This window comes from Gymnodraco acuticeps, unplaced genomic scaffold, assembly GCF_902827175.1.
Source record: "Gymnodraco acuticeps unplaced genomic scaffold, fGymAcu1.1, whole genome shotgun sequence".
Taxonomy (NCBI): Eukaryota; Metazoa; Chordata; class Actinopteri; order Perciformes; family Bathydraconidae; genus Gymnodraco; species Gymnodraco acuticeps.
In genome coordinates, this window is record NW_022991841.1 from 1,803 (window position 1) to 27,054 (window position 25,252).

The 25,252-nt window shown below is 42.4% G+C and overlaps 1 protein-coding gene across 1 annotated transcript; it reads left to right on the top strand.

Annotated features, from left to right (window-relative positions):
- Positions 1 to 331: 331 nt before the first annotated feature.
- On the top strand, positions 332 to 24,763 carry LOC117535409 (SLIT-ROBO Rho GTPase-activating protein 1-like; the record flags this gene model as incomplete). Its single annotated transcript, XM_034199860.1, is given in 17 exon segments — positions 332 to 394; positions 1,920 to 2,114; positions 2,358 to 2,486; positions 3,514 to 3,735; positions 4,595 to 4,696; positions 6,595 to 6,792; positions 12,345 to 12,429; positions 12,513 to 12,540; positions 12,625 to 12,658; positions 14,400 to 14,460; positions 15,128 to 15,205; positions 15,444 to 15,578; positions 18,285 to 18,390; positions 21,481 to 21,705; positions 23,339 to 23,418; positions 23,796 to 23,976; positions 24,644 to 24,763. Coding segments are annotated over 17 exon segments (2,006 nt in total), but the record flags the coding sequence as incomplete, so codon positions are not given.
- Between the last annotated feature and the right edge of the window lie 489 nt (positions 24,764 to 25,252).

Below are 25,252 nucleotides of genomic sequence, written 5' to 3' on the forward strand. Positions count from 1 at the left end.
AGTGTCTCTACTTTAAAGAGTCCTCTCCTGCTGATGTTCAGGTGTATATCAGTATGTAGTGTCTCTACTTTAAAGAGTCCTCTCCTGCTGATGTTCAGGTGTATATCAGTATGTAGTGTCTCTACTTTAAAGAGTCCTCTCCTGCTGATGTTCAGGTGTATATCAGTAGTTGTTGTCGTGCGAGTGTTACACAGTGATGCTATTTTCTGAAACTTTTAGCCTTCACAGACCATTTACATGCACTAAAACCTATAGAACACATTTCTACACACTACAGGAGAGAGAACACAATAGGGCCTCTTTAATAATGTATTTTCCCCTCTTCTTTCAGAGTAAGGAGATCATCTTCCAGCTGCAGGAAGACCTCATGAAGCTTCTCAACGAGCTTTACACCGTGAGTAGATTCAACACACGGAGAACATTTCTAATGTCCTTATATCAGTGGCCTGTACTACGAAGACGGTTCAACCTAACCTGGATATGTTTGAGTTGCCCGGCTTACCTAATCCAAAACAAACGCGCTCTCGCTATAGTTGAATGAAAAGTCAACTATAATATTAGACATATGAAGAAGTTAAACTTTAAACATCCATGACTCAAACACTTGATCCAGGATCAAAGCCACAGAGCTGCACCTGCAAGGTGAATACAGCTGGTAACAGAACAAGTGTTTGAATGCGTACATTAACAGGTTTATGATATCACTGCCCCGTCCAAGACACGATCTGACTTTAATTACATTTGACTTGAGTGTTTCCTCAACTTAATGTGTTGCTTAAAATAATACTTCTAAGAAGTTAACCAGCGTCGTAGGACCGGAAACCCAGAGTTTTCCCTGAAGTTAGCTCGCTAAGCAAAAATCCGGCTTCGTAGTACAGGCCTCTGGTCTTTAACAAGTCTAAACACATTTGTTGTTGTTTTGTCGACAAACCTAAGATTTTAAGGTCTGAAAGCTCTTCCTCAGACACTCACAGTGCCATACACGAACAACATAGCGGGTTAGGGTAACGTAACCCGTGACAACAGAGATCAACAACCTATAACAGGGCTATGCACAGAATGCAGCTATTCAATACTCATTCTTCTTTAAGAATATGAGCGTGTCTACTCAGGGGAGAGGCGATTCACAACCAGGCCAGCTGTAGAGAAGACCCTCTCAGCTGGAATGTGGGCATAAGATGAGGTTTGAGTCTACGTGAATCTGCCTGTGTAGGGAGGGGCAGCAGACCATACATTAGCTAGGCTAGATTTCTGATGGGATTTGGACATAAACCGAGTGAAGTATGAACGGAAGAGAGAGGAGAGGAGAGAGAGAGAGAGAGAGAAGGAGCAGAGAGAAGAGAAGAGAGCAGATAGAGAGATAAGCAGAGAGAGAGGAGTAGCGAGAGCATGCAGATCTCGCGATGCGCAAGAGCTATAGATGATATGGACTAGACGAGAGGAGAGAGAGAATGGAGGAGAGAGAGAGAGAGAGAGAGAGGGAGAGAGAGAGAGAGAAGAGAGAGAGAGAGAGAGATCAGCACCTGCAGCTCTGCCCGCTGTGAGGGACCGGTGAGCGGAGCAAAACACACCTTTAGACCTGACACACTTAGCTATGGCGCTGTCGTATACATTGAATTATTCCATTGGATAATATGTAATCAACGTAGGCCCCCCTCCCAAAAAAAATAAAAATAATTACAATACAAATATTCATAACTCATATTCTCATATTCTCATACCTGAATAATTTCGAATATATATATAAACATAGTTATTTCATTTTTTAAACAAGCATATTACATATTATCATTACATCTATTTCTTAGATACTGTATCAATCCAAAACATTTTGATGGGGCCAAAAAAAGACCTCACTTAATTTGATGAATGAACGACGTGATGTTACTAATTTAGTTATAATGTCCTTATGCTCCCAGGTGATGAAGACGTACCACATGTACCACGTGGAGACGATCAGCGCGGAGTCCAAGCTGCGGGAGGCGGAGCGTCAGGAGGGCCGCGTGAAGGGGGCGGGGGGATCCGGGGGGGCGGAGCCTGTGTTCGGACTCAGGATCGAGGAGCGCCATCAGAGACGCAACGCCGCCCGCAAGATGGAGAAGATGAGGGAGAAGGTAGGGACGGTTAATTATCTGAACGGCAGACATGTTTCACTGCAACGGAGGAAACAATCGTTAAACACTGATTCATTCACATTTTTACTTTTCTATCCCATATTTATTATTTAAATACAATATATAAACTATATCCCTAACCCTCCAATATTCCTGATTCCAGTGAGACGGGGACTGACAGCTAATCTTTCTTTAAGCTGGTTAATGTTTTTAGCTGATAATGTGTGTTTGTTTCTCCCCCAGAGGAAGGCGAAGTACTCTGAGAACAAACTGAAGACTCTGAAGGCGAGGAACGAGTATCTTCTGACTCTCGAGGCCACCAACGCCTCCGTCTTCAAATACTACATCCACGACCTGCCAGACATCATCGACGTGAGACACTCTTTATTTTATTCATTCATGGAGCAGAGGAAACGGGAACACCGTCACAAGTTCAAATGCTGTCCTAAAGGACTCAAAAAGGATCTATTAAAGTTGAATGAAATGTCCTGTTTGAAGTTGCTGGAGCAGAAAGTAGAAACTGTTCCTTCTGCTTCGACAAACCTTCTTTCACGCTGCGATGATTCTCTGCAGGTATAAAAAGGCATCATTCAACAACAAGGCAATTCAGAGTGCTTTAAAACTAAGATACTGCTAAGAAACCCATTTTATAATTGCATTGAAATACATTTTAAAGCAGTCATTAAAAGCTCTGGATCTTATACATATTTTATTTACACATTTTTACTTTGAGTTAATATAAATATTTTAAATTCTATTCGTGTTTTCCTACATATTTGTATTTTAGATATTGCATATTCTTAGAGAAATATTTGTATTTTATCTTTTTATTGTTTACATATTCTTTCTTTAACTTCTTGTGTTTATATATATTTATGTATTGTATTTCTTCTGCACATTCTTACTTTTTCTTTGGGTGTCCTAAATATTTTTATTTTGTCTATGCACTTTTTGTCTTTAACTGCTTACGTTTATATAAATAATATTATTCAATTTCTTTCAAAAATATGTATCTTCAATTGTATGCGTTAAAATTGATTCATCAACTTTAATGGAGCCCACTTTCCCTTGTGTTACACCCCACCCGTAGGAGGCCCTATGGGGCTAACATTCCACCACTGACCCAAAAAATAAACATATACAGTCGTAACACTTGGGATAAATAAAATGTAATATTTAGTATGTATAGCCATCCCAAAAAATATTAGAAAAAGGCCAAAAAATATGTTTAAATGAGAATCTTTTCCCGATTGCTGTGACCTTACTTTAACTTAACTTAATGTCTATTTTATTTATTTCAATCTAAAGTAGAGCAGCTGTCACTAAAACCCACTTTCCCTTTGGATAAATAAAGTGAAATGTATGTGTATATTTGAAGGGTTCTGGTTCTTCTCCCCAGTGCTGTGACCTAGGGTACCACTCCAGTCTGAGCCGGGCCCTGAGGACCTACCTGTCTGCAGAGCTGAGCCTGGAGGCCTCGAGGCGGGCGGGCCTGGAGGTTCTGGAGGGGGCGGTGGAGGGTCTGGATCCAGCCCGGGACCGGCAGCGTCTGCTGGGCCTCTACCCCACCGCCTTCTGCCCCCCCGCACGATTCAGCTTCCAGTCACACATGGGAGACGCAGTCAGTATCACACTTTACTTTATTAGAAACTAGTTCTCTGCCTTTTTATAAATTGGTATCCAGATACATAAACGTTACTTAAAGGGGACCTATCATGCAAAATGCACTTTGTGATGTCTTTTCTACATCAACATGTGTCCCCGGTGTGTCAGGGAACTCACGCAGCATCAGAAAATAAAACCCTCTCTTTTCCTCCGTACCCAAATCTCTAAAAACGGGGGAACAACGGAGCTGATCCAGATTTGCGTCCAATATGACGTAATATCTGAAATGTAGGCTGGCTTTACACCCACAGCCCTATCAGAAACAATGCCCGACTGTTTTGGACATAATATGGTCGGTGTTCACATTAGCATCGCTAACACTCAGAGCTAACCTGTACTGGAGAGCATGTGTGTGAAGAAGCAGGAAGTAAAAAGGAACTCACCTTGTGGTATAACCTGAGAGAGAAAAAGCCTTTGAGCTCCATACTGTTTCAGAAGTAATCCTTGATGTGGTTTGGAACATGATGGCGTTTCATCACGGCTGAATTTAGCTGAGTTTCGGCTTCTCTCTCTCTGCAGTCAGTAGCTCAAAGGGGGCGTGGCCCCAGAGCTAGTACCCAGAATCAGCACTTTAGTAACAGCTGAAATAGAGGGGTTTGAGGCTAGAATGATCTGTTTGGTATTTTGAGCAAAACACTTCAGAGACATGTTTTTATAGATATGGTCCCATAATATATGGTTCTAATATAGCATAATAGGTGAGCTTTAAGTTATTGCACTATATTATTCACCTTACAACACATATCAATAGATATCAATATATTATATTTTCTCTGGACAGTGATTAATGTCCTGCTTGTTTCACTTCCTTTCAGGTGACCCAGATCGCCTCCCAGCCTCAGCTGCAGGCCGAGCTCACGCTGCGTCTCACTCAGCTGCAGACACGCCTCGCCTCCCTGAAGATCGAGAACGAAGAGGTAACACACACACACACACTAACACACCAAATGATACAGATGTCGAGTGGTGCAGGGATGTTGGAGTCCTTTGTTCAGCGGGATAAGGTGGCTATAAAGGAACTACAGCACGGTCACATGACTTCAGGTCACCACCGCTAAGCTAAAGGAGGCCAATGTGGGCCGTTCATTTACACTTGTTAGTGTAAATAATTAAATAATAATAAAAAAATGTGGGCTGTGTGTCCCCTTAAGTGTTAAACAAAGACATTGTAGAAGCTAAAAACCCTCTGATTACAAAATAAAATGTTAATCTGACATTTAAAAACTGCACAGTCGTGGTAATTTATACTGTTATAATGGGTAATAATGTAGCAGCAAGCTGTGTGTGTGTGTGTGTGTGTGTGTGTGTGTGTGTGTGTGTGTGTGTGTGTGTGTGTGTGTGTGTGTGTGTGTGTGTGTGTGTGTGTGCAGCTGCTAACTCAGCCTGAAGGTTATAAAAATGCTGAAGGAGTCTGGATTAATGAGCAGCATCTGCACGCCTCAGCAACACACACACACACACACACACACACACACACACTGCTTATCATGTACAAATAGGAGCTCTTTTACACCCATTATCCTCGCTGTAAATACAAACACACTTTGCATATGTAGCAGGCATAAACACACACACCATCAAAGGTTATGCAAAATGAAACTCCACCGTGAATTTAATTCATAATTCATACCTCCTGAAGCATGAAGCTCAGTGCAGTTTAGTCGTCCTTTAATACAGCATTACGGCTAAAAGCCACCTTTCTTCTACTAAAAATTCAATTCATAGGTTTTATTGTCATATGAACATAAGCTACAGTTTAGAAATTGCAATGACATTCTTCTGTCCTGAGCTCCTCCAACAATGCAACATATAATAAAATACAAAAATACTTTCTACTTCTTACATGTTGAACCCAAATACCTGTACTTTCTACTTCTTACATGTTGAACCCAAATACCTGTACTTTCTACTTCTTACATGTTGAACACAAATACCTGTACTTTCTACTTCTTACATGTTGAACTCAAATACCTGTACTTTCTACTTCTTACATGTTGAACTCAAATACCTGTACTTTCTACTTCTTACATGTTGAACTCAAATACCTGTACTTTCTACTTCTTACATGTTGAACCTAAATACCTGTACTTTCTACTTCTTACATGTTGAACACAAATACCTGTACTTTCTACTTCTCACATGTTGAACTCAAATACCTGTACTTTCTACTTCTTACATGTTGAACACAAATACCTGTACTTTCTACTTCTCACATGTTGAACCCAAATACCTGTACTTTCTACTTCTTACATGTTAAACACAAATACCTGAACTTTCTACTTCTTACATGTTGAACACAAATACCTGTACTTTCTACTTCTTACATGTTGATCTCAAATACCTGTACTTTCTACTTCTTACATTTGAACACAAATACCTGTACTTTCTACTTCTTACATGTTGAACACAAATACCTGTACTTTTAGAGTCATTGCGTGCCGATTGATTTGAACACGATCCGTGTATCCATCATTTCCTGGTCTTCTCTAAAGAAGAGGGACCAATGGAAACGTTGTCATGTTGCCGTTGTTCAGCATGGAAACATTCATTAGCTAACAATGACATTATTGTTCTATTCATATAAAGGGAGGTCAGGTACTCTTTAAAACAGCTGCTAGTTATGGGGACTTTTTACTGAATTACATTTCAAGTTCTTTGCTTTGACTTGAGTAAAGAAGTTTAGTCAGTACTTCTACTTTCACCAGAGTATTTTAAACACGAGTATCTGTACTTCTACTTGAGTAAAGGATGTGTGTACTTCTACGATCTCTGCTCATTGGTGCATTCAATGTTTTAACCCTTATCTTTTATCCAGGTGAAGAAGACGTGGGGGGCGACCCTCTCCACTCTGCAGGACATGACGGTTCTCGAGGACTTCGATGTTTCTCAGAGCTTCACTCACAGCCCGTCCTCCGAGTCCGTGAAGTCCAGCGTGTCGGACGGATATCTGAACAAACCGAGCCTCGCCAAGAAGAGAGCCAACCAGCAGGAGACGGAGCTCTTCTACTTCACCGTGAGAAACACTTAAACTGTACCTTAGTTAAGAAAGAAACTAACCAGCAGGAGACGGAGCTCTTCTACTTCACCGTGAGAAACACTTAAACTGTACCTTAGCTAAGAGAGAAACTAACCAGCAGGAGACAGAGCTCTTCTACTTCACCGTGAGAAACACTTAAACTGTACCTTAGCTAAGAGAGAAACTAACCAGCAGGAGACGGAGCTCTTCTACTTCACCGTGAGAAACACTTAAACTGTACCTTAGCTAAGAGAGAAACTAACCAGCAGGAGACGGAGCTCTCCTACTTTACCGTGAGAAACACTAAGGATAAGACTTAAACTGTACCTTAACTAAGAGAGAAACTAACCAGCAGGAGACGGAGCTCTTCTACTTCACCGTGAGAAACACTAAGGATAACACTTAAACTGTACCTTAACTAAGAGAGAAACTAACCAGCAGGAGACGGAGCTCTTCTACTTCACCGTGAGAAACACTTAGGATAAGACTTAAACTGTACCTTAACTAAGAGAGAAACTAACCAGCAGGAGACGGAGCTCTTCTACTTCACCGTGAGAAACACTTAAACTGTACCTTAACTAAGAGAGAAACTAACCAGCAGGAGACAGAGCTCTTCTACTTCACCGTGAGAAACACTTAAACTGTACCTTAACTAAGAGAGAAACTAACCAGCAGGAGACGGAGCTCTTCTACTTCACCGTGAGAAACACTTAAACTTTACCTTAACTAAGAGAGAAACTAACCAGCAGGAGACGGAGCTCTCCTACTTTACCGTGAGAAACACTAAGGATAAGACTTAAACTGTACCTTAACTAAGAGAGAAACTAACCAGCAGGAGACGGAGCTCTTCTACTTCACCGTGAGAAACACTTAAACTTTACCTTAACTAAGAGAGAAACTAACCAGCAGGAGACGGAGCTCTTCTACTTCACCGTGAGAAACACTTAGGATAAGACTTAAACTGCACCTTAACTAAGAGAGAAACTAACCAGCAGGAGACGGAGCTCCTCTACTTCACCGTGAGAAACACTTAAACTGTACCTTAACTGAGAGAGAAACTAACCAGCAGGAGACGGAGCTCTTCTACTTCACCGTGAGAAACACTTAAACTGTACCTAAACTAAGAGAGAAACTAACCAGCAGGAGACGGAGCTCTCCTACTTTACCGTGAGAAACACTAAGGATAAGACTTAAACTGTACCTTAACTAAGAGATAAACTAACCAGCAGGAGACGGAGCTCTCCTACTTTACCGTGAGAAACACTAAGGATAAGACTTAAACTGTACCTTAACTAAGAGAGAAACTAACCAGCAGGAGACGGAGCTCTTCTACTTCACCCTGAGAAACACTTAAACTGTACCTTAACTAAGAGAGAAACTAACCAGCAGGAGATGGAGCTCTTCTACTTCACCGTGAGAAACACTTAGTATAAGACTTAAACTGTACCTTAACTAAGAGAGAAACTAACCAGCAGGTGACGGAGCTCTTCTACTTCACTCTGAGAAACACTTCAACTGTACCTTAACTAAGAGAGAAACTAACCAGCAGGAGACGGAGCTCTTCTACTTCACCCTGAGAAACACTTAAACTGTACCTTAACTAAGAGAGAAACTAACCAGCAGGAGACGGAGCTCTTCTACTTCACTGTGAGAAACACTTAGTATAAGACTTAAACTGTACCTTAACTAAGAGATAAACTAACCAGCAGGAGACGGAGCTCTTCTACTTCACTGTGAGAAACACTTAAACTGTACCTTAACTAAGAGAGAAACTAACCAGCAGGAGACGGAGCTCTTCTACTTCACCGTGAGAAACACTAAGGATAACACTTAAACTGTACCTTAACTAAGAGAGAAACTAACCAGCAGGAGACGGAGCTCTTCTACTTCATCGTGAGAAACACTTAGGATAAGACTTAAACTGTACCTTAACTAAGAGAGAAACTAACCAGCAGGAGACAGAGCTCTTTTACTTCACCGTGAGAAACACTTAAACTGTACCTTAACTAAGAGAGAAACTAACCAGCAGGAGACGGAGCTCTTCTACTTCACCGTGAGAAACACTTAAACTTTACCTTAACTAAGAGAGAAACTAACCAGCAGGAGACGGAGCTCTCCTACTTTACCGTGAGAAACACTAAGGATAAGACTTAAACTGTACCTTAACTAAGAGAGAAACTAACCAGCAGGAGACGGAGCTCTTCTACTTCACCGTGAGAAACACTTAAACTTTACCTTAACTAAGAGAGAAACTAACCAGCAGGAGACGGAGCTCCTCTACTTCACCGTGAGAAACACTTAAACTGTACCTTAACTGAGAGAGAAACTAACCAGCAGGAGACGGAGCTCTCCTACTTTACCGTGAGAAACACTTAAACTGTACCTTAACTAAGAGAGAAACTAACCAGCAGGAGACGGAGCTCTCCTACTTTACCGTGAGAAACACTAAGGATAAGACTTAAACTGTACCTTAACTAAGAGAGAAACTAACCAGCAGGAGACGGAGCTCTTCTACTTCACCCTGAGAAACACTTAAACTGTACCTTAACTAAGAGAGAAACTAACCAGCAGGAGATGGAGCTCTTCTACTTCACCGTGAGAAACACTTAGTATAAGACTTAAACTGTACCTTAACTAAGAGAGAAACTAACCAGCAGGTGACGGAGCTCTTCTACTTCACTCTGAGAAACACTTAAACTGTACCTTAACTAAGAGAGAAACTAACCAGCAGGAGACGGAGCTCTTCTACTTCACCCTGAGAAACACTTAAACTGTACCTTAACTAAGAGAGAAACTAACCAGCAGGAGACGGAGCTCTTCTACTTCACTGTGAGAAACACTTAGTATAAGACTTAAACTGTACCTTAACTAAGAGATAAACTAACCAGCAGGAGACGGAGCTCTTCTACTTCACTGTGAGAAACACTTAAACTGTACCTTAACTAAGAGAGAAACTAACCAGCAGGAGACGGAGCTCTTCTACTTCACCGTGAGAAACACTAAGGATAACACTTAAACTGTACCTTAACTAAGAGAGAAACTAACCAGCAGGAGACGGAGCTCTTCTACTTCACCGTGAGAAACACTTAGGATAAGACTTAAACTGTACCTTAACTAAGAGAGAAACTAACCAGCAGGAGACAGAGCTCTTTTACTTCACCGTGAGAAACACTTAAACTGTACCTTAACTAAGAGAGAAACTAACCAGCAGGAGACGGAGCTCTTCTACTTCACCGTGAGAAACACTTAAACTTTACCTTAACTAAGAGAGAAACTAACCAGCAGGAGACGGAGCTCTCCTACTTTACCGTGAGAAACACTAAGGATAAGACTTAAACTGTACCTTAACTAAGAGAGAAACTAACCAGCAGGAGACGGAGCTCTTCTACTTCACCGTGAGAAACACTTAAACTTTACCTTAACTAAGAGAGAAACTAACCAGCAGGAGACGGAGCTCTTCTACTTCACCGTGAGAAACACTTAGGATAAGACTTAAACTGCACCTTAACTAAGAGAGAAACTAACCAGCAGGAGACGGAGCTCCTCTACTTCACCGTGAGAAACACTTAAACTGTACCTTAACTGAGAGAGAAACTAACCAGCAGGAGACGGAGCTCTCCTACTTTACCGTGAGAAACACTTAAACTGTACCTTAACTAAGAGAGAAACTAACCAGCAGGAGACGGAGCTCTCCTACTTTACCGTGAGAAACACTAAGGATAAGACTTAAACTGTACCTTAACTAAGAGAGAAACTAACCAGCAGGAGACGGAGCTCTTCTACTTCACCCTGAGAAACACTTAAACTGTACCTTAACTAAGAGAGAAACTAACCAGCAGGAGATGGAGCTCTTCTACTTCACCGTGAGAAACACTTAGTATAAGACTTAAACTGTACCTTAACTAAGAGAGAAACTAACCAGCAGGTGACGGAGCTCTTCTACTTCACTCTGAGAAACACTTAAACTGTACCTTAACTAAGAGAGAAACTAACCAGCAGGAGACGGAGCTCTTCTACTTCACCCTGAGAAACACTTAAACTGTACCTTAACTAAGAGAGAAACTAACCAGCAGGAGACGGAGCTCTTCTACTTCACTGTGAGAAACACTTAGTATAAGACTTAAACTGTACCTTAACTAAGAGATAAACTAACCAGCAGGAGACGGAGCTCTTCTACTTCACTGTGAGAAACACTTAAACTGTACCTTAACTAAGAGAGAAACTAACCAGCAGGAGACGGAGCTCTTCTACTTCACCGTGAGAAACACTTTGTATAAGACTTAAACTGTAACTAAACTAAGAGAGAAACTAATCAGCAGGAGACAGAGCTCTTCTACTTCACTGTGAGAAACACTTAGTATAACACTTAAACTGTACCTTAACTAAGAGAGAAACTAACCAGCAGGAGACAGAGCTCTTCTTCTTCACCGTGAGAAACACTTAAACTGTACCTTAACGAAGAGAGATACTAACCAGCAGGAGACGGAGCTCTCCTACTTTACCGTGAGAAACACTAAGGATAAGACTTAAACTGTACCTTAACTAAGAGAGAAACTAACCAGCAGGAGATGGAGCTCTTCTACTTCACCGTGAGAAACACTTAAACTTTACCTTAACTAAGAGAGAAACTAACCAGCAAGAGACGGAGCTCTTCTACTTCACCGTGAGAAACACTTAGGATAAGACTTAAACTGTACCTTAACTAAGAGAGAAACTAACCAGCAGGAGACGGAGCTCCTCTACTTCACCGTGAGAAACACTTAGGATAAGACTTAAACTGTACCTTAACTAAGAGAGAAACTAACCAGCAGGAGACGGAGCTCCTCTACTTCACTGTGAGAAACACTTAAACTGTACCTTAACTAAGAGAGAAACTAACCAGCAGGAGACGGAGCTCTTCTACTTCACCGTAAGAAACACTTAAACTGTACCTTAACTAAGAGAGAAACTAACCAGCAGGAGACGGAGCTCTCCTACTTCACCCTGAGAAACACTTAGGATAAGACTTAAACTGTACCTTAACTAAGAGAGAAACTAACCAGCAGGAGACGGAGCTCTTCTACTTCACCCTGAGAAACACTTAAACTGTACCTTAACTGAGAGAGATACTAACCAGCAGGAGACGGAGCTCTTCTACTTCACCGTGAGAAACACTTAGGATAAGACTTAAACTGTACCTTAACTAAGAGAGAAACTAACCAGCAGGAGACAGAGCTCTTCTTCTTCACCGTGAGAAACACTTAAACTGTACCTTAACTGAGAGAGATACTAACCAGCAGGAGACGGAGCTCTTTTACTTCACAATGAGAAACAAACACTTAGTATAAGACTTAAACTGTACCTTAACTAAGAGAGAAACTAACCAGCAGGAGACAGAGCTCTTCTACTTCACCGTGAGAAACACTTAGTATAACACTTCAACTCTACCTTAACTTAGAGAGAAACCAACCAGCAGGAGACGGAGCTCTTCTACTTCACCGTGAGAAACACTTAGTATAACACTTAAACTCTACTTTAACTAAGAGAGAAACTACTTTTTAAATCCTTAGAAATTCCGCGAGTATCTGGAGGGAAGCAACCTGATCTCGAAGCTGCAGGCCAAACACGACATCCTGAAGAAAGCTTTAGCCGAAGGTGAGACCCTCCTCTTCCTCGTCAGATGTAATAATAATACAGACGTGAATCCCCTTAACTCTTTACCTGTGTTTCTCCTGAAGGATATAAAGCCGAGCTGCTCACCACCAGGTATTCTGTCATGCTGTATTTTCATATATTTCATATTAATACAAATTGTTCGTTTCTCACTCTGTCTCTCTCTGATTGTTTCAGTCGTGGGCGGAAGAACTCCCATAGCAAGCATCAGGTAGACTCTCCTTTGTGTCTGTGTGTTTGTGGTCATCAGGGGGGTCTGTTCCTCTTTTATAGTCCACATTAAACCACAGGCAGTGGTTTCTTTATATTCCTAAGCTGTAATATTGACCGCCATTTCCTTTATGAAGTGAACCAGCCTCCCGGTCTGTGTCCTCGCGCTGTCCTCACATCCCCGGACTGTGAGACAGACTCGGAGGAGCGCAGGGATGTCAGTATTGTTTATGAAGCAGGGTATAGATGTTAGGGAATCATTTGCTTAGGTATTCAACCTTCGACACGGTTCATCGTTTTCTCCTCTCACTGTCTCTCTCCCCATGGAAGGTCTACGGCCTGGGGTATTGCTGCTATCTCTCTTAAGGAGGGGGAGCTTGGGCGCATTGTTGTTGCCAGTCTATGACGGAGCACAAGCCGCCATGAGGTAGTTTACTGTTCAGGGACGAAGGTTCCCTGACGCACACTTCTCTATGGACGAGAGCTCTATAGATTCAGGGTCCATAATTGTTTAGTCTCACTGATAAAGAATGTTGATTATTACACTCTGAACTAATTAAAACCTCGAGCTGCAGAAAGAGTTCTTCAGAATTGGTTTGGCAGCCGCTGTGTCAACTCGTGACACACCACATGTCTTGTGAATTCTCCGGCCGAAGCTCCAAATAAACCGTCAGTGTTTGCCGTCAAAGCTCCAGCTCTCCTCGTGTCTCTCTGAGTCCTGACTTCATCAAAGCTCCAGCTCTCCTCGTGTCTCTCTGAGTCCTGACTCTCCATTGCTACAGAAGTTTCCCCCACAATAGAAAGTACATTATTTAAATGAAATACAATTGATGTACTTTTACAAACAGTGAGCAGCATGTGTGTTGCAGGACATGTGTGGTTGGACTCTGTCCCACAGGCAGGTTGCAGTGCAACGTCAGAGGAGACTGGGCTAACTGTGCATTCTCAAACTGCACCACTTAGAACTAACTAAACAATGCAGAGGTTATTTTTATATAATTGTATTCAATAACCGTAACGAAATTAAACCGTATGAAGGGATTTGTAAATAGGAATACAGATATGACTTAATGTTTTCATAAATATATTTTTCTCCCAGTGAAATTGCCCTCTCAAAGAACCGGAATCGAGAACCGGAAAGAACCGGAATCGAAAAGCAGAACCGGAATCAGAACCGAAAAGAACCGGAATCGAAAAGCAGAACCGGTATCAGAACCGGAATCGAGAACCGGAAAGAACCGGAATCGAAAAGCAGAACCGGAATCAGAACCGGAATCGTTAAAATCCAAACGATACCCAACCCTAATTATATGACATTTAGACGTGTCATACATCGATACTGTGAAAAACACCCACAAGATGGCATGAGATGAGACGTGCGTACTTATAGAGGGATTCATATATAATTCTATATATTTGAGAGATGTTTTTTAAAAATAAAAGTATTTTATTGATCCTTATTTGGGAAATGTTTGCGTTGCAGCAGCATAAAAAGACAAGGCATTGAAGACTAGAAAGAAACAATTCAAAATGTAAATCTTTCTAGGAAGTCAAAGCATTTCAAACTTTAAGGAAAATGAAAATAAATGTCGTCGATTATTTAACGTGTGCAGGGAAAGAGGGGCGTGTCTCAGTCATTTAGGATAGAACATGTCAGAGTCGATAAGAACATCAGAACTAAAATAAACAAATGAAGCGTAAACAATAACTAACTGTTGTTGTTGTTGTTGTTGTGTTTTCAGGATTCAACTAAAGCCATACCCTTGCTTGTGGAGAGCTGCATCCGTTACATCAACCTGCACGGTGCGTTCACTGTCCCTTTAATACCATGGGATTATTGAGACTATTGATGTGTTATTTATTTGACCTTGTGATTAGTTTCACACTTTCATACCTTGGACATTATTCATTATTATTAAGAATACACTTTTTTAAATTCACTTTTACAATTATTTTAAAATGTAATTGAGTTTTTTTCTCGTTTTCTTACAATTATATTGGATTCTGTTTTTATTTTTCCTCATGGAAACTCTTTGTAATGTATGTTTTTAAAAGGTGCTATTTAATAAACGTTATATAATTGTTGTGATGGTTGTAAAACAGCTATTAAATAGAATTTTAATTGGTATTAAAACGTTCTTAAAAGTAATTTGTTGAAGATTCAAGGCTTTATTGTCATGTGTACATTAGCTACAGTGTAGACATGGCAATGGAAAACTGAAGTCAACATGAATATATATATATATATATATATATACATAGAACAGATAAAATAGTGCAAGAGAATGTTTTGAGATGTGCAAGTAAATACAAATAGTGCAAGAAGAGTCTATATACAAGTCAATGGAATGATATCTTAGAGAAATAATTAGCAAAATGCACACAGATGAACCCTGAAAGCCCTGTGATCAGTACAAATAAATAAGAAAATAGAATAAATAACATTATATACTTGTCTTCGTTCCCTCAGGTCTGCAGCATCAGGGAATATTCCGGGTGTCGGGGTCCCAGGTCGAGGTGAACGACATCAAGAACTCCTTCGAGAGAGGTGAGCCTGTCATCATATAATCATTTAAAACATATAGTCTTATACTCTGATTGCCTTTTACTAAACTGTTAGATTGTTATTTGTTTTTGTATTCGGGATTGTGGGAAACGGTATTTCGATCTCTCTGTCTGTACACACTCTGAAAGATTGACAAGAAAGTTGACTTTGATTCTTTGAATTTCCTCCACAGCTCCATGTTTAACTCTCCCTCTCTTTCTGTGTGTGTTTGTTATTGAAGGAAACGACCCTCTGATCGACGAGGAGAGTAACCACGACATCAACTCTGTGGCCGGGGTGTTGAAGCTTTACTTCAGAGGTTTAGAGAACCCTCTGTTCCCCAAAGAGAGGTTCAATGACCTGCTGTCCTGCGTCCGTGAGTCCCTCGTCTCTCTAACACTCACATCATTTAAAGGTCACCTATCGTGCTATTTATAGGCAATAGCAAAGGTCTCAGATATATAAAAATATATAAAAACATGTCTATAAAGTGTTTTGCTCCAAACACCAAACAGATCATTCTAGCCATGCCTCATATCCCTCTATTTCACTTCCTGTTTCTAAAGTGCTGATTTTGGGATACAGCTTTAAAAGAGGAGGGGTCTGAGCTCATGCGGGACCCGGCATCTACTGTCTAAACCAGCGGTGTCAAACTCAATTTCATCGCGGGCCACATTCGCATAAAGGTTGCACTCAAAGGGCCGGTTGTAACTATATAAATATATAATATATATATAAAATAATGTATTATATTACATTATTGCCTCTGAATTGGATTATTATCAGATAGGATAATAACTTAGTAATTAACTACGTCTGAAAGCAGAAGTCCAGGGCAAATAATTGCAAGTCTCTTCAGTGCGCATGTCACAAAACGAGATGCATTGTGGGACATGTAGTTTATGGGCATATTGTATTATAAACTTATTATATTATTTGCAAGCTCTTGCGGGCCACATAAAATGAAGTGGCGGGCCGGATTTGGCCCCCGGGCCTTGAGTTTGAGACCCCTGGTCTAAACTAAATGCTGCCGTGATGAAACGCCATATCATGGATTATCAAGGATTCTTTCTAGGGATGTAACGATATATCGAATATCGCGGTAAATAAATGTCTTAATACCGTCGTGAGACTGACAAAATCTACCGCGATTTTTTTAATACATTTTTTTTTTTTAAACCTTTATTCAACCAGATGGTCCCATTGAGATCATCGATCTCTTTTTCAAGCGAGACCTGTCCAACATGGCAGCAAGTAGGTTACAACATGAACATAAAACAACAGATAACAATAAAGGACATCGTATTTACAGGGCTACATGTACACACCTAGAGACATTGACAAGTACCAACAGTATATTTATATCTCTGTCAATAAGCCTCACCTTCTTGGCAACAACTGTATTGTTGTTGAAGTGGTGGAGAGACAATGCACAGTTTGACCCACTGCTGTCACCCATGGCCAAAGCATATCTCTCTGTCCCAGCAACATCAGTACCAAGCGAGAGAGTTGTTTCCACAGCAGGGGATTTTGTAAACGCCCAAACATCCCAGCTTCTACCTGGAAATGTGGACATGCTCATATTCCTAAAAGATAACCTTGACGATGCTGAGTGAGTGAGTGAGTGAGTGAGTGAGTGAGTGAGTGAGTGAGTGAGTGAGTGAGTGAGTGAGTGAGTGAGTGAGTGAGTGAGTGAGTGAGTGAGTGAGTGAGTGAGTGAGTGAGTGAGTGAGTGAGTGAGTGAGTGAGTGAGTGAGTGAGTGAGTTAGAGTTGAGTTACTTGAAAAACTAAAGTGAAACTTCATTTATTCTATTGCAGGGTCTGATTATTATACTGTTGACACTTTAAAATACTACTATCCTACTAAAATGCTGCACAAATGAGATTTATTATTTAATAAATTAAAAAAAATTCACATTTTTTTTCCTTTATTTTTCAATATCGCGATAAATATCGTACCGTGGACTTTTTATCACGATATTATCGTACCCTAAGTTTTTGGTATCGTTACGTCCCTAATTATTTCTGAAACAGTATGTAGCTCAAAGGCTTTCTCTCTTGGCGGTTATACCACAAGGTGAGTTCCTTTTTACTTCCTGCTTCTTCACACACATGCTCTCCAGTACAGGTTAGCTCTGAGTGTTAGCCATGCTAATGTAAACACCGACCATATTACGTCCAAAACAGTCGGGCATTGTTTCTGATAGCAACGTTTCTGATTGGGCCGTGGGTCCACATTTCAGATATGACGTCATATCGGACGCAAATCTGGATCAGCTCCGTTGTTCCCAGTTTTTAGAGATTTGGGTACGGAGGAAAAGAGAGAGGGTTTTATCTGACGCTGCGTGAGTTCCCCGACACACCGGGGACACATAGTGATGTATAGAAGACATCAAAAAGTGCATTTTGCATGATGGGTCCCCTTTAAGATTTATTTGAGGTTTATTTGGAGACATTAGGAGTCATCAATAATGAACAATTCCTCTGCCTTTGAGTCACCAAAGTATTAAGTTCATAAGCCACATATTCTGACTCTAAAATGGCATTTTTCAGAAAGAGAAATCAGGAGTAAACTACCTTTTTTGGAGCGTAAACATTAGTATCAGAATTTAAGCTAACCTCCACTAACGTATTGTAATCCTAAACATGATCGTTAGCTGTGTGAATCTCTAAGTTGTCTAAGTCTTCTAAATAAGATATCTATACATAAGTCCACGCTCACACCACAGATATCATTATATACCTCTGACAGTAGTGAATAAATGTTCCTTCAAAATCATTACAAACTGACATTTTATACGTTTTTCTTTGTGTTATCTGTTGCTAACCTCTCCTACAGGCCATTTCACTCACATCTAAAAGTGAGCCCATTATTAAAGATTAATCCAAGGTGATTAAGATATAAAAAAACAACGACATGACCCTCTATATAATTGTATTTCATGTGAATACCCCATGCATCTCTTGTATCTTCAGCGTACTCTTTGCTCCTCAGCAGAGATGTTCCACATGTTGTTGTTTATTTCTGCGGATGTGTTGTTGTGTTGTTGACGTCTCTCTGCTCTTTGGTGTGTGTTTCAGGAATAGAGAACATGTATGAGAGGGCTCAGTGTGTCCGTAAGATCCTGCTGGGCGTCCCGAGGGCCACTCTGATCGTGATGAGATACCTGTTCGCCTTCCTCAACCAGTCAGTACACACTCCGATTAAACACACACTCCGATGAAACACACTCCGATGAAACACACTCCGATGAAACACACATAAGCCGCTTTCACACCAAGTACTTTGCCGCACTTAGTTCCCAGCACTTAGTGCCCCCATGGAACTAAAGAGCAGATCGCGTTCACACCGGAATAAGTTCCCTGAGGGAAGATTACGCAAATGAAGCTGCTGACGTCACTTCTTCTTCTTCTTCTGCTTTGGGTTTACTGGCAGGCCGCAAACACCTTCACGGCGTATACTGCCGCCCGAAATCCCCGGCCGGAAGTCCCCGGAGTTGGGGACTGGCTTCAGTAGAAGCTGCTGGGACTCCCAGCAGCTTCTACTGAAGCCTTCCGAGTAAATCGCCAGAACGCCGACACCTCCTCATCTCCTCATCTCCACCGCTCCCATGTTTTCTTTGGTGTTGCCATAAGTTAGTCTCTCTCCGTTGGTGCGCTGGGCTAATGCTAATGCTAATAATGCTAATGCGAGCAAATGAAATGGCGGCTTCACAAAGCTTTTCAGAGTTTTACGGGGCGTGGTTTGCCAATAGCCAATAGAAATTGGTACTTTTCTCTCCCCAGGATAGTCCAACCTCTCTAGCAGGCACTAAAAATAGGAGTAAAAGTTCTCGGAACTAAGTTCTCTTTTTGGTGTGAACGCAAAATTCCAGGCACTAACGGAACTAAACAGGAAAAGTACTCCGGTGTGAAAGCGCCTATAGAGTTAACGATGATTTCCTCCGAGTTTTATCCTTTCAAAACAGAGCTGAGAGGCAGTGAAGCTCTCGGAGTAAAGGGGACGGAGCTCTTCTACTTCACCTTGAGGAAACACTTAAAATAAGACTTAAACTGTACCTTAATTAAGAGAGAAACTATGCAGCAACGGGTATTTAGTAAAGAGCTCCCTCTGCTGCCTCGCTAACCTCTAGCAAGCAGTGAAGAGGAGACACACATATTCAGGATTGAGCTTCCAGGTCCGGTAAACGCTGGTGAAACAATAATAGAGACTGAAAGTGGAAATATTTGGTGTATTTTAAACATCAATACGTATTAATGATTTAACTGACAAATGCAAGTTAATTGGCAACTGTTTTGCTTTAAAGCAGGAAAGAGAAATAAATGAAAACCTGTAGCACTGGGTTACATGATGCATCGTTTAAAATAGAATATATATTTTGTAAATTACGACAATATTATATTGAAAAAAAAACATCTGACTAGCTTTTCCTTCTAAATGTACCGCCTAAAACTCGTAAATCCTGAGTTGTCTTCAATAATTATAACCCCCCATCCCCTGGTTCCTTAATTGTTGTTTTTTAGCCCTACAACGGTCCAAATATACTTCAATCAGGAGAGACGGTTTTGATGTAAGAATACATATTTATTGCCAGCAATACACAAATGAATGTAATGGAGTTTTGGCGATTAGGCCTCGTTGTGCAGGAGTATCATTCGGGAGGGGAGACCCGATACGATGAAACCCCCCGGGTCTACACCCTGGTGGTGGTGAATGGATAGTTGGTTCGGTCTGAAGGGGAGGGGCTTAGCTTGACCCTGGTGGTGGTGAATGGATGGTTGGGGTCGATCTGAAGGGGAGTGGCTTAGCTTGCCCCTGATGGTGGTGAATGGATGGTTGGGTTCGGTCTGAAGGGGAGGGGCTTAGCTTGACCCTGGTGGTGGTGAATGGATGGTTGAGGTCGGTCTGAAGGGGAGTGGCTTAGCTTGACCCTGGTGGTGGTGAATGGATAGTTGGGGTCGGTCTGAAGGGGAGGGGCTTAGCTTGACCCTGGTGGTGGTGAATGGATGGTTGGTTCGGTCTGAAGGGGAGGGGCTTAGCTTGACCCTGGTGGTGGTGAATGGATGGTTGGGGTCGGTCTGAAGGGGAGTGGCTTAGCTTGACCCTGGTGGTGGTGAATGGATGGTTGGGTTCGGTCTGAAGGGGAGGGGCTTAGATTGACCCTGGTGGTGGTGAATGGATAGTTGGTTCGGTCTGAAGGGGAGGGGCTTAGCTTGACCCTGGTGGTGGTGAATGGATGGTTGGGGTCGGTCTGAAGGGGAGTGGCTTAGTTTGACCCTGGTGGTGGTGAATGGATGGTTGGGGTCGGTCTGAAGGGGAGGGGCTTAGCTTGACCCTGGTGGTGGTGAATGGATGGTTGGTTCGGTCTGAAGGGGAGGGGCTTAGCTTGACCCTGGTGGTGGTGAATGGATGGTTGGGTTTGGTCTGAAGGGGAGTGGCTTAGCTTGACCATGGTGGTGGTGAATGGATGGTTGGGGTCGGTCTGAAGGGGAGTGGCTTAGCTTGACCCTGGTGGTGGTGAATGGATAGTTGGGTCGGTCTGAAGGGGAGGGGCTTAGCTTGACCCTGGTGGTGGTGAATGGATGGTTGGGTTCGGTCAGAAGGGGAGGAGCTTGACCCTGGTGGTGGTGAATGGATGGTTGGGGTTGGTCTGAAGGGGAGTGGCTTAGCTTGACCCTGGTGGTGGTGAATGGATAGTTGGGTCGGTCTGAAGGGGAGGGGCTTAGCTTGACCCTGGTGGTGGTGAATGGATAGTTGGGTCGGTCTGAAGGGGAGGGGCTTAGCTTGACCCTGGTGGTGGTGAATGGATAGTTGGGGTCGGTCTGAAGGGGAGTGGCTTAGCTTGACCCTGGTGGTGGTGAATGGATAGTTGGGGTCGGTCTGAAGGGGAGTGGCTTAGCTTGACCCTGGATTCAGAAGGACAGGAGGTGAAAAGGGGTGGAGGAGGGTTTCGTCAAGTCACCTGAAATGACAGCTGTCAGAGGGGAGAGCAGATTTAAAAGGGTTAGCGGAGCGCAATGATAGGCTTGTGAGAATAGAGCGTGATTGGTTAAGCTGGGGAGGGACGCCCCCGATCAGAGAGAGTAGTAACATAGCATAATAAATGAATGAGTAAAGAAGGTCTTCCTGTTTGAACTTGCGCTGAGCTTCATGTCATAGATTTAGAAAGTTTGGAGGATTTTAGCCTCACATTTTTGATAATAACAAGTGATCAGAAACAACCAAGTGTAAAAAAAGCTTTTCAAAGTGAACTTATTCCCCCAATGTTTCTCCCAGTCTGTCCCAGTACAGCGATGAGAACATGATGGATTCTGGGAACTTGGCCATCGTGTTCGGGCCGACGCTGCTGCCCACCCCCGACGCCCTGGACCAGGTGGCCTGCCAGGCGCACGTTAATGAGGTCATCAAGACGGTCATCCTCAACCACGACAACATCTTCCCCGACACCAAGGAGCTGCCGGGGCCCGTCTACGAGAAGTGCATGACAGGGGACCAGTACTGGTGAGGGGACCAATCAGAACACTTTAATTAAAGAGGACCAATCAGAACACTTTACTTAAAGAGGCCCTATTCTGTTTTTGGGGTGTGAGGGGACCAATCAGAACAATTTACTTAAAGGGGCCCTATTCTGTTTTTGGGGCGTGAGGGGACCAATTAGAACACTTTACTTAAAGAGGCCCTATTCTGTTTTGTGGGGTGTGAGGGGACCAATCAGAACACTTTACTTAAAGAGGCCCTATTCTGTTTTGTGGGGTGTGAGGGGACCAATCAGAACACTTTACTTAAAGAGGCCCTATTCTGTTTTGTGGGGTGTGAGGGGACCAATCAGAACACTTTACTTAAAGGGGCCCTATTCTGTTTTTTGGGTGTGAGGGGACCAATCAGAACACTTTACTTAAAGGGGCCCTATTCTGTTTTTGGGGTGTGAGGGGACCAATTAGAACACTTTAATTAAAGAGGACCAATCAGAACACTTTAATTAAAGAGGACCAATCAGAACACTTTAATTAAAGAGGCCCTATTCTGTTTTTTGGGTGTGAGGGGACCAATCAGAACACTTTACTTAAAGAGGCCCTATTCTGTTTTTTGGGGTGTGAGGGGACCAATCAGAACACTTTACTTAAAGGGGCCCTATTCTGTTTTTTGGGGTGTGAGGGGACCAATCAGAACACTTTACTTAAAGAGGCCCTATTCTGCTTTTTGGGGTGTGAGGGGACCAATCAGAACACTTTACTTAAAGGGGCCCTATTCTGTTTTTGGGGCGTGAGGGGACCAATTAGAACACTTTACTTAAAGAGGCCCTATTCTGTTTTGTGGGGTGTGAGCGGGGACCAATCAGAACACTTTACTTAAAGAGGCTCTCTTCTGCTTTTTGGGGTGTGAGGGGACCAATCAGAACACTTTCCTTAAAGAGGCCATATTCTGCTTTTTGGGGTGTGAGGGGACCAATCAGAACACTTTCCTTAAAGAGGTCCTATTCTGTTTTTTGGGGTGTTTTCCCCTTCCCTGTAGTGTGTCATATAGGTTTTAGTGCATGTAAATGGTCTGCAAAAGGCTAAAATCCTAAAGTTCCTGAACACAGTGTCATCACTTTGGAACACTTTCGCTTCTATTGGCTATCGCTCCAACACATTGTACGTGATAGGGTAAGGGAGGGGACATCTCTAAGCTGGTTGACCAATCACAACAGAGCCGGCCAGCTAACCAATCAGAGCAGACTGGGCTCTGGTTTCAGACAGAGGGTGAAAAGAGGTGCTGCAGCGTGAGAAAAATAAAGAGCTTTTTGAACATTATTCAGAATAGGGCCCCTTTAATTTAAGAAACAACACTCCCAAGATTATAGAAATGTTTTGCTTGACATTTTGAAAGATTGGGAAATGTTGCAAGTCTTTCTTCAGCGGTTTTGGTTTTAGTTTGAAATGTATTTAGAATCTATAATCATGTTCTGCTGTCTAAACGCTTCATTGGCAGCCTTTTCTTCCATCTGTGCATCCTCCATTTCGGATCCTGTGTTAATCTGATTCTTCCTCTTATTCCTCCTCCTCCTCCTCCTCCTCCTCCTCCTCCTCCTCCTCCTCCTCCTCCTCCTCCTCCTCCTCCTCCTCCTCCTCCTCCTCCTCCTCCTCCTCCTCAGTGAGAGTCCCTTCAGTGAACCAGGAGCTCTGGAGGAAGCAGAGCCTGATGGAGGCACCGAGACTCAGACCAGCGACGAGGGTACGCCGACCTCTGACCTTCACAACATCCTCCCACACACTCCCCCCTGTGTGTGTGTGTGTGTGTGTGTGTGTGTGTGTGTGTGTGTGTGTGTTGTGTGTGTGTGTGTGTGTGTGTGTGTGTGTGTCTCTGCTGGAGAGAGGTTGCTACGGCAACAGCAGCCATGGAGACTTCTCCTCCCCCCCCCCCTCTTTCATCCTGCCTCCCTTCTCATCTATCTTATCCGTTTCCGATTTAATAGAAAAATACTGTTTCAATACTGTTATCTGATTGGTGTAGCAATGGGGAGGAACAAAAGCCTTAGAGACGTTTGATTGACAGGTGGCTCTTCTCTTCATCTCCCCCCTCCCTCCTCTCTCCCCCCCCCCCCCCTATAGAGGGTGAAGGCGTGGAGGCGGTGGCGAGGTTCGACTACGTGGGTCGGTCGGTTCGTGAACTCTCCTTTAAAAAGGGGGCGTCGCTGCAGCTGTTCCAGCGCGCGTCACATGACTGGTGGGAGGGGCGGAGCAACGGCAGCCGAGGCCTCGTGCCGCACCAGTACATCGTGCTGAAGGACAGGCGAGTGCTCAGCAGGCTCTTATTTTGAAATCCATTAACAAATATATACATTTGGGTTTTTTTCTTTTTATTCAATCTACATTTCTAAACATCTTTTATTTTGAAATACCTTTTTTAAATATAATATATTTTTTATTAAATCTAAATGTGCTTTTATTTTGAAATCCCGATTTTTAAAAAATATTATTATTTTTTTTTTGATTGAATCTAAATGTGCTCTTATTTTGAAATACATTAAAAAAAAATGATATACTGTATATGTTTTTTATTACATGTGCTTTTATTTTGAAATCTCTTTTTTAAATATATATATATATGTGTTTTAAATTAAATCTAACTGCTTTTATTTTTGAAATATTTGACATACAGTGAACATACATTTAGTAAATCCAGTTGCATTAAGTTGCTCGTAAAAAACGACTAAGACAGTTTTGTTTCTAGAATGACCTTTTCATGACATTATTTAACATCATAGAGCGCTGTAATCACCCTCTCTAAGCAGTGATCAGCCTTCAGTCAGAGTCACTGATGGATGCAGGAGGATTCGCTGCTTATAAATTACCGTTACACCGGACAGGAAGTCTCTCTGCGCTCCGTATCGATCCGTTATCCGACAGTTTTCCCGATGTTAGTCCTGATGGAGCCCCTCTCCTCTCCCTCTCTGCAGGAACGAGGTGATGTCCGAGTCTCTGAGCCAGAAGGCGGACAGCGACAGCAGCGACGACAAGAGGTCCCGCAGCGAGCTGAGCTCCCCCACCGACCCGCGCCCCCCCGACACCTACAACAGGTCAGCATGTACCACACACTCCAACATGAAATACACAAGTACACACATCCTTTACTCAAGTAGAAGTACAGATACTCGTGTTTAAAAATAGTCTGGTAAAAGTAGAAGTACTGACTAAACTTCTTTCCTCAAGTCAAAGTAAAGAGGCTTTGAAATGTACTTCAGTAAAAAGTTCCCATAACTAGCAGCAGTTTTAAAGAGTACCTGACCTCCCTTTATATTAATAGAACAATAATGTCATTGTTAGCTAATGAATGTTTCCATGCTGAACAACGGCAACATGACAACGTTTCCATTGGTCCCTCTTCTTTAGAGAAGACCAGGAAATGATGGATACACGGATCGTGTTCAAATCAATAGGCACGCAATGACTCTAAAGAATAATGATCACGCATCAACACACATTCAGACTAAAGGAACCAGCTGTTTGGGAAATGAGAGAAGTAGAAAGTACAGGTATTTGAGTTCAACATGTAAGAAGTAGAAAGT